The following is a 9827-nucleotide window of genomic DNA, read 5'->3' on the forward strand; positions in this document are numbered from 1 at the left end:
TCTAATGCAGTGATTTTCAGTCACTTTAAAGTGTCCAAATGTATTTTGGGGGAAAGTGCATGCTGCTGTACCGCCCAGAAACTACCTGGGAGCCCCAGCGTTTGCGATCGTGGGTCTGAGGTTTCAGAGGTTTGTTGGATGCAGCGCTGCTGTGAGTCGGATGGGTTTCGGCAGTAGTCTTGGCTGCGCGTCTCGCTGTTAGCATCAGCCCTGGCAGCTCTTCTACTGTCTGAGCGCTGACAGGCAGACAGAAACGCCACAGCGCATCAGACACATCAGTTCATCTCAGCCCAACACTGGAGCTCCTTCACTCCGCTCCGCTCCTCATCCGTCCATCCATCTGTCCGTCCTTCCGTCCCGTCATCCGCCCGCGGGCGTCCCTCCGTCCCCACGCACAGATTACAGCCCCAGACACGAGCAGTGTCACTTTCTGAGCTCGCGGGAAGGAGATGTGAATAAGAAACAGAGAGAAATGGAAGCAGTTTGTGGCGGTGCAGGAGGGAAAATAAAGTTTTTTGCTGTCACACAGTTGAGCTGCTTCTGCACAGGAGGCTGAATGTCATGAAAACATGTCTGAGACCCGGATAAAACAAAACCCCTTATACTGAGAAGCCTATGAAATCTCGTATTTTTCCGAAATTTCATTTGACCTTTTTCCCCCTAATTTCTGTGTTCCATTTTTAGTGGTTTTATTAAATTTTATTTAATATAAAAGGATGCTAATGAATTTAATTCATGAAACTTCAATTGAATAATTTATTCTAATTTTAATAATAAAAGAGCTCTATGAAATGTTTTAGTTTTTCCAAATTCATTTTTTTTACATTAAATTCTATATTTTCTGTTTACATTTTTCTGGATTGTTTTTTTTTATTCTATTTAATTAAATTTTAATCATCAAAAATGACATCTAATCAATTAAAAACCATCTTTTAAAAAAAAAAAAAAAAGCTCTATAATTATTTTTTCCCCTAAATTCCATTCAAATTTTACCCCAAATTCCATGTTTTCGGTTTTAATTTTTTCTGGATTCTGTTTTTAAATTCCATTTTATTAAAGTTTAATAATCGAAAAGGATGTCTAATCAAGTAAATTCACAAAACTTTACAAAAATGGTATGATTTATTAGAAAATTAATAATTCTATGAGGTGCACCTCCCACCCCCACCCCAAAAAATTCATTTTATTTTATTTTTTTTTTTTTTTTCTGTTTATTTTTTATTCTATTTAATTAAATTTTAATACTCAAAAAGGACATCTAATCATTTAAAATTATGATACTTTAGCAATTTGATATTTTTCCTGGATGTTTTTGAATTCCAAATTTTGAATTTGAGTTCACTAATCGAAAATGATGACTAATGAAGTGAATTCATAAAGCTTTAACAATTTAATACATTATTTAAACATTAACAATAATTGAATTCTGTGAAGTTATTTACACTTGCTGTTTTTTTTTTTCTATTTACATTTTTTCTGGATTGCTTTTTGTTTATTTTAATAATAAAAAAGAACATCTAATTAAGTAAAAATATGAAACATTAACAATTTATTATTTTATAAAAAATCTTAACAATAATAGGGCTCTATGATTTTTTTTTTTTCCCCCTAAATTACATTTAATTTTTTCCAAAATTCCATGTTTTAATTTTAATAATTGAATTCTATGACGTGCACCAACCCCCCTATATCTATTTTATTTTTTTTTTTTTTATTTTTACATTTTTCTGGATTGCTTTTTTATTCTATTTAATTACATTTAATTAAACTTTAACAATTTAATAATTTATTACATTAACAATAATAGAATTATAACATTATAATAATAATTAAATTATAATATAACAATAACAATAATAGAATTCTGTGAAGTAGAAAAAAATTGTTTATTCATTTATTTGTTTGTTTATTTATTGTTATCTGTTTACATATTTCTAAAAATGAACGACTAAACTAACAATTAATCAGACTTTAGACATTAGCATGTTTTTAAGATACTGAAAAAGCACAAATGTGAGGGCATGTTAAACTTCTCCAGGGCCCCAAAACACCCTCAGACCCTCAGATTTTTTTCCCCAAATTTCATTTTATTTATTTATTTTTATTTTATTTTATTTTTTTTTTTTTTTTTGATGTTTTATGTTTACTTTGTTTTGTGATTTCCATTTTTAATGGTTTAATTATTATTTTTTTTTCCCCATCAAAAAGGATGTCAGTTGAATTTATAAAACATTTATAAATCATTTGTTTACATTTTATCGATAATACGGCCCTAGGAAATGTTTGTCTGTTTTAAATTTTCTAGATTTTGTTTTATGATTTAATTAAAATAATTTGTATTATTATCAAAAATAACAATATCCACAGACCATATCACTCTACTTTTGATTTACTCATCCAAATTGTGCCAAAGTCAATTTTTATGACACTATTCTGTGATTCCATCTCCATTTTCTGCATGACGTCAATCCTGGAGCTCTAGAAACCCATTGTTTGTAATTATCAGTAAGGGTTTTCGTGCAGGTCACATTTTGAGAAGCCAGCGTGGCCAGTCAGCGTCCAACAACTTGAAGCGGCTAATCACAATAAAGGCGGTGATTAATACGTGAAGAATATCTACTTGACTCGAGCGTGTGGAGTTTGGCTAAAGTGCTCTGAGAGGCGAAATCAAGTCATGTAACGGCGTCTGATGAAAGCGTGCAGATGGCTGTAATCTGTAATAGAGTTATAAGCTTTAATCAGTTTGGAGAGCGGCGGTAAATGCCACCGAAGTGACCTTTAACTGGAGGAATATTGTGACTGGAGGCTCGGGCTGTTTGGTCTGCGTAAGAGGCTCCGTTAACTGTGTCTCTGTTTGCCGCGCTCGGGAATTTGATGAAGCGTAAAGGTCAGAAGATGTTTGCGAATTCACACATTTGCATGGGATACTCCAGGATCCTTTGAACTCAATCAGCGAGTCCTTCAGAGGATCTTTCCGTGCTCTTTTCCCTCCGTCTTGGCTGCGACTTTGGCCTTGGCTCTTCTTTAAGTCCGTCGAAGCGATAAAAGACTCACCTTTAGTAAAGAAACACGCCTGCACAGTTAGCGGCTCACGTTTAGCGCTTTGTTATCTGGTCTAACGCGAGCCGTGGCTTTTAATGCGATCTGAGAGAGGACGACAGCGGATTGATCTCGCTGATCTCGAGGTACGACTGTGGGTTGCTGGGTAATTTTGTGCCAAGTGTTTTTAGCAGAGTAGAATTGTAATGCGTTTTTATAAACATAGCAGCACTTTCCGTATAATCAAATTGCTTACTGAGTTATGAGGGTTTTTTAGCAGCCATTATGACTGGGATTCAATAACATTGTATGCGGCGTCTGGCCGCACATAAAACATTTTAACTGGCTTGGATTTATGAAATATTTGGAGGAGTCTCAGTTATTCATTTTCTCAGGAGGGTCTTTAGATGATGTGTGCCATGTTTTGTCGATCAGCAGCCTGGGATGAGACTGAAAAACTAGGTTTTATTGGGAAATTCAGAAATGGTGTGAAAACATTGAAAAATTATTTTGACATCCACAACTTCATTGTGATTTAGAACAGGATTATTTATGGGGACGCTTGATTTCCGACAGATACACTATTTTCCTGTTTAATACTGTAAAGCTGCTTTCACACATCTGAATGGTAAAAGGCCTTGTATAAATAAAGTGACTTGACTAATATATTTAACTACAAAATAAATAAATGAAACGACAAAAAAAATATTTTTATGTTTTCATTTTGACTTTATTTTTAGTTCAAGTAATTTAGTATCTAGAATAATTTATAATATGTATTTATTTTTATTTACTTCAAGTAAAACATTTTTATTTTCAGTTGCCAAGAAAATTAATTTTCTTATTTTCTTATAATTTATTCAGCTTCACTTCAGTTTGATTTAGTTAAGTTTTTACTCATTTTATTACATGTTGTTATCATGATTATTAGTTTCTAAAAATATTTCTATAATTTAGTACTTTAACTTATTTCAGTTACTCAGGCAGCATTTCTAATTTTCTTATTTTAAGTTTTTTGTCTAATATTTATTCTTTATTTTATTTAGCTTAATTTCAATTTCATTTAGTTATTTTTTGTCATTTTATTATGTGCTTTTGTCATAATTATTAGTTTCTAAAAAAAATGTATTATATAGTTGTAATTTATTCGATTAATCATTTTAGTACTACAGCTTAAATACAATAAAAAATAATAAAAAGGATGTATGAATTAGCATTTATTTGTATGTTTACAATTTAGATTTTAATTTTTAGATTTTAATTTAAATATTATAATACATAATATTTATGTAATGTAATATTTATTTGATAATATTTAGAAATTATTTTATTTCAGCTTTTTTTCAGTTTCATTTTTAGTAATTTTATGTGCTTTTCTTATTGGTTTTAAAAATATTTATAAATAGTTGTAATTTATTTAGATTTTACTTTTATGTTAGTAAGTCATTTTAGTAATTACTAAGGCTACATTTAAATGTTTATATTTTAATTTATTTTAGCCTTTTTCAGTTCAATTTAGTTTATTTTTTTACTACTTTTTGTTGTGCTTTTCTCATGTTTATTAGTTTTACAAATATTTATAAATGGTTATAATTTATTTAGTTTTTACTTTTATTTCAGTTAGTCATTTTAGTACTTAAACTTATTTAATTGGTTACCAAGGCAACATTTCAATATTTTAATGTAATATTTATATTTTAATTTATTTCAGTTTTTTTCTAGTTCAATTTAGTTTTTACTAATTTTGTTGTGCTTTTCTCATGTTTATTAGTTTTACAAATATTTAGAAATATTTATAATTTAGTTTTTACTTTTATTTCAGTAATTCATTTTAGTACTTAAACTTGTTTAATAAGTTACAAATGCAACATTTCAGTTTTTTAAAATCATGTCATATTTATATTTCAATTTATTTCAGCTTTTTTTCAGTTCAATTTAGTAAAATTTTTACTAATTTTGTTGTGCTTTTCTCATATTTATTAGTTTTATGAATATTTATAAATAGTAGAATTTTAGATTTTACTTTTATTTTTAATTAGTCATTTTTGTACTTACACTTATTTTAATAAGTTTCCAAGGCAACATTTAAATTCTTTTTTTATCATGTTATATTTATATTTTAATTACTTAAGCGTTTTTTCCAGTTCAATTTAATTTCATTTTTACTAATTACTTTTCTCATGTTTATTAGTCTTAAAAAAATATTTATAAATACTTAGAATTTATTTAGTTTTTACTTTTTTTTTCCAATAAGTCTTTTTAGTATTTAAACGTATTTAATTGGTTACCAAGGCAAAAAAAAAAAAAAGAAAAAAAGAAAAAAATCATGATATATTTCTAGTTTAATTTATTTCAGCTTTTTCGGTTCAATTTAGTTTAATTGATTTAATTATTTTTGTTGTGCTTTTCTCATGTTTATTCATTTTAAAAAATATTTATAAATAGTTATGATTTATTCAGATTTGACTTTTCAATTAGTCATTTTAGTAATTATTTTAATTGCCAAGGCAACATTTCATTATTTTTATATACTAATTTATTTTAATTTAATTCCGCTTTTCAGTTATTGAAAATGATTTTTAATTGATTTGGTTTACACGGGCTGGAAATTAGATCAACATTTTCTGTGAGAGTTGGTGACTTTTAATCTGAATAGTAAGTCAAATAAACTAATTAGTTGTTCTTTTCTCTTGTGTTTTCCAGATGCGCTGTGGACCGGTGGCTTCACCTCGTCCTTGAGCTCTTCCAACTTGCGTTTGTGAAACTCCTTCAACTCCGACCCGCCATCGACCGCCGTTCTTCCTCTCAATTCTTCTCACCCTCTCCATGGCGAATCTTCTGAGCTACATTTTGTTCCTGGCGCTCCGGACGTTTGCCGCCCCGCCAGAGTACATCCAAGTGTGGCCGGGCGGCTCGACGCCGGCCCCGGGAGATCTGGGCAACGATACGGTCGGCCCTTCTTTAGTTCCCCCTCCGGGAACCAGCAAACACGCTCCGCACAGCATCATCATCGGCGTGCGGAAAGGAGGCACCAGAGCGCTGCTGGAAATGCTGGATATCCATCCGGAAGTGGCGGCGGCCGCCACCGAAGTCCACTTCTTCGACTGGGACGAGAACTACGCCAAAGGCTTCGAATGGTACCGGGAGCAAATGCCCTATTCGTACCCAAATCAGATCACGGTCGAAAAGACGCCGGGGTATTTCACGTCTCCGGTGGCGCCGGGGCGAATCCGCGCCATGAACTCTTCCATCAGACTCTTGCTGATCCTGAGAGACCCGACGGAGAGAGTCATATCGGACTATACGCAAGTCTACTTCAACCGCTTGGAGAACCACAAACCCGTACAGGCCATCGAGAACATGCTGGTCAAGAACGGCGCGCTAAACACGCGCTACAAAGCCATCCAGCGCAGTCTTTACGACGTCCACATGAGGAACTGGCTCCAGCACTTTCCTCTGGAGCAGATCCACATTGTGGACGGGGATACGCTCATCCACGACCCCTTACCGGAGCTCCAGCGAGTCGAACGCTTCTTGCATCTGCCGCCTCGGATCGTGGCGTCCAACTTCTATTTTAACCAGACCAAAGGCTTCTACTGCATTCGCAGTGACGGCCACGAGCGATGCCTGCACGAGTCCAAAGGACGTCCGCATCCGCCCGTTAACAGCACTGTGCTGCGACAGCTGCGCTTGTATTTGCGCCAACACAATCGGAACTTCTACCGGCTTATAGGACGTACTTTTAACTGGCAGTAGTGGGAGGGGCTGGAATCAGCCAATCACAGCCCAGCTGTGATTGGGCTGATTGACAACAGATGGACCGTGCAAGCCACTCCCCCTCGGACATGTCTCTTAAATGCCTTCGAACTGCTTTTAAAGGGACAGTTCACCTAAAAATACAAATTCGCTGTTAAGTTGCTCTCCCTCTGGCTGTATGAGATGTAGGTGAGTTTGTTTCTTCAGTAGGACAGTAAAGAGGTTTTTTAGCTGAAACTGTGGTCCTTGGTGATTCATAAATTGCAAATCAATAAGTACCTGCAGTACCTGTTCCAAAGTGATTTTTGCATGTTTTACAATAAACTAGCCCTCATTTACTCAGAAACCATTAAAATGTTCATTTGCCCCCTTCATTCAAGTGTTCGGTTCATGCATACACACATCAGCGACTCATCGGCCTTCAGTTCGAGTCGAACTGTTTCCTCAGTTCAGTGACTGTTGGAGGAACTGGAGCACTGAATCAGTTCATTCATTAAATTAGATGCGCTGCTATTTTGGCTCATTTTTTGTCTGAGTGACTGTCGGGTGTCTGAAAGTGAGTTTCAACTGAGTAACTTAATCACACAATGATGTAACATAAATGATGTAACGTGCTGCTAGAGTCATGAACTGTTTCAGACACTGTAGTCCGATTTGGTGAATCGTTTTAAAAGAATGATTCATTTGTGAACTAGACATCGCTCCGGTTCGTTTGCCTAAGGCTCTGGATTGCATGTAACAATGTTGTAAATAATGGCTACTGACACTTTGAGAGTTGAAAAAGCATATACAGGCATCATGAAATTTATAGCCGTGGCTTCTGATGATCTTGAACTGGTTCTTTTTAATGAACTGATTCAATTCACTAGTTCACTTCGTAATCACATGATGATGTAACATACATGCAATTTTATTATTAAAGCACCCAGTAATGATGTGAAACATGGATGTTTTACAATAAACTAGCTGTTATCAGTCTTCAGTCCGAGCTGAAGTGTTTCCTCAGTTTAGTGACTGTTGGAGGAACTGGAGCACTAAATGATTCATTCATCACCGGATCAGATACACCACTATTTTGGCTCATTTGGAGTCTGAGTGACTGTCAGGCGTTTGAAAGTGAGATTCAATTGAGTAACTTGTAGATCCGTGCTGCTCCAGTCATGAACTGTTTCAGATGCTTCAGTCCAATTTGGTGAATCGGTTCAAATGTATGATTCATTTGTGATTTAGACATCGGTTCGTTTGCCTAAGGCTCTGGATTACAGGTAATAATGTTGTAAATAATGGCTACCGACACTTTGAGAGTTGAAAAAGCATAAACAGGCAACATGAAATTAATAGCCGTGGCAAATGGTCCAGAGTGATTCATTAACAAATCATTATTTTGATTCAGTTCTCTTTGGAGAAATAGTTGAATCCTGAACCTCAGACAAACAGAGAAATATGATTCTTTTCCTTGAACTGGTTTATTCGGACAGTTTGTTTTAATGCACTGGTTCAGTTCACTAGTTTACAAACTGTTTCCTCAGTTTAGTGACTGTTGGATGAACTGGAGCGCTAAATGATTCATTCATCACAGGATCAGATACACCACTATTTTGGCTCATTTGGAGTCGAAGTGACTGTCAGGCGTCTGAAAGTGAGTTTTGATTGAGTAACTTGTACATCTGTGCTGCTCGAAATTATGAACCATTTCAGATGTTTCAGTCCGATTTGGTGAATCGTTTTAAAAGAATGATTCATTTGTGAATGTGACATTTCTCTGGTTGGTTTGCCTAAGGCTCTGGTTTACAGGTAATAATGTTGTAAATAATATCTACCGACACTTAAAGAGTTAAAACAGCATATACAGGCCACGTGAAATTAATAGCTGTTGCTTCTGATGATATATTGAGGTCTTATGAAGAGAAACGATCAGTCTGTGCAAGAAAATAAACATTATTTACAATTTTATTACCTGTAATCCAGAGACTCAGACAAACGGTCAAAAGTGATTCATTAACGAATCATTATTTTGAATCTCTTTTTGGTGAAGTAGTTGAATCCTGAGCCTCAGACAAACAGAGAAATATGATTATATCCCTTGAACTGGTTCTTTTGGACAGTTTGTTTTAATGAACTGGTGCAATTCAGTAGTTCACTAGTTTACGTAACCACATAATGATGTAACATACATGCAACTATATTATTAAAGCACCCAGTAATGATGTGAAACATGGATGTTTTACAATACACAAGCCTTTATTGGTCTTCAATCTGATTTGAACTGCTTCGATTTGGTGAATCAGTTCAAAAGAATGATTCATTTGTGAACTAGACATCGGTTCGTTTGCCTAAGGCTCTGGATTACAGGTAATAATGTTGTAAATAATGTTCAGTGATTTATTTTGCTTCATAAGACGTCAATAAATCATCAGAAGCTGCAGGGATTAATTTTGTGTTGTCTGTATATGCTTTTTTGACTCTCGAAGTGACGGTAGCCATTGACTTGCATTATATGAATCACCCAACACCACAGTTTCAGCTAAAAATCTTCTTTACTGCTCTGAAGAAAAAAGTCAGCTACGTCTTGTCTGGCCTGAGGGTGAGTAAATTAACTGCAGATTTTCATTTGTATGAGAACTGTTGCTTTAAGACTTCAGAACGATCATGTTTTCAAACTGAAATTGTAAGGAATAAGACATTAAAACTGAACTGTGAGGGAAGATCTTTGCTGTCAAGCGTCTTTGTCGTAACAAAGTTACCCGAGACAAATCTGAGTCTTTTTTTTCTCTTCTCTGTTCGTTTGATATTCTTGTACTTGATAATAAATGGTTCTGCTTCCGAAATGGGCCCTGAATATCTCGTCTGTTTCTTCAGATCTGCTTTTTGAAACATGCAGGTATTCACGAGCTCGAGTGTCAGATAAACTGAATGAAACTGAATTAAGGGTTCAAGAACAGAAATCTCAATCTATTCTCACTCTGAAAGGGTTTATTTAGTGACAGTGACTGTCTAAATGTACATTATCATTATTGCATAGCTACTTGCCA

At 34.4% G+C, this 9827-nt stretch overlaps 1 protein-coding gene across 3 annotated transcripts in view; it reads left to right on the forward strand.

The window, feature by feature from the left end:
• hs3st1l1 (heparan sulfate (glucosamine) 3-O-sulfotransferase 1-like1) overlaps positions 1-9621 on the forward strand; it is a 76480-nt gene extending 66859 nt beyond the window's left edge. For 2 of the 3 annotated variants that reach the window (XM_051126802.1, XM_051126803.1), the window contains exon 2: positions 5743-9621. In XM_051126802.1, the coding sequence (XP_050982759.1) occupies positions 5866-6795 (930 nt within the window). In that variant the 5' untranslated portion in view covers positions 5743-5865 and the 3' untranslated portion in view covers positions 6796-9621. The remainder of the gene's footprint in view (positions 1-5742) is intronic. The other variant, XR_007829017.1, reaches the window with a different exon arrangement.
• Positions 9622-9827: the final 206 nt, after the last annotated feature.

The sequence above is a fragment of the Labeo rohita genome, chromosome 13 (assembly GCF_022985175.1).
Source record: "Labeo rohita strain BAU-BD-2019 chromosome 13, IGBB_LRoh.1.0, whole genome shotgun sequence".
Taxonomy (NCBI): domain Eukaryota; kingdom Metazoa; phylum Chordata; class Actinopteri; order Cypriniformes; family Cyprinidae; genus Labeo; species Labeo rohita.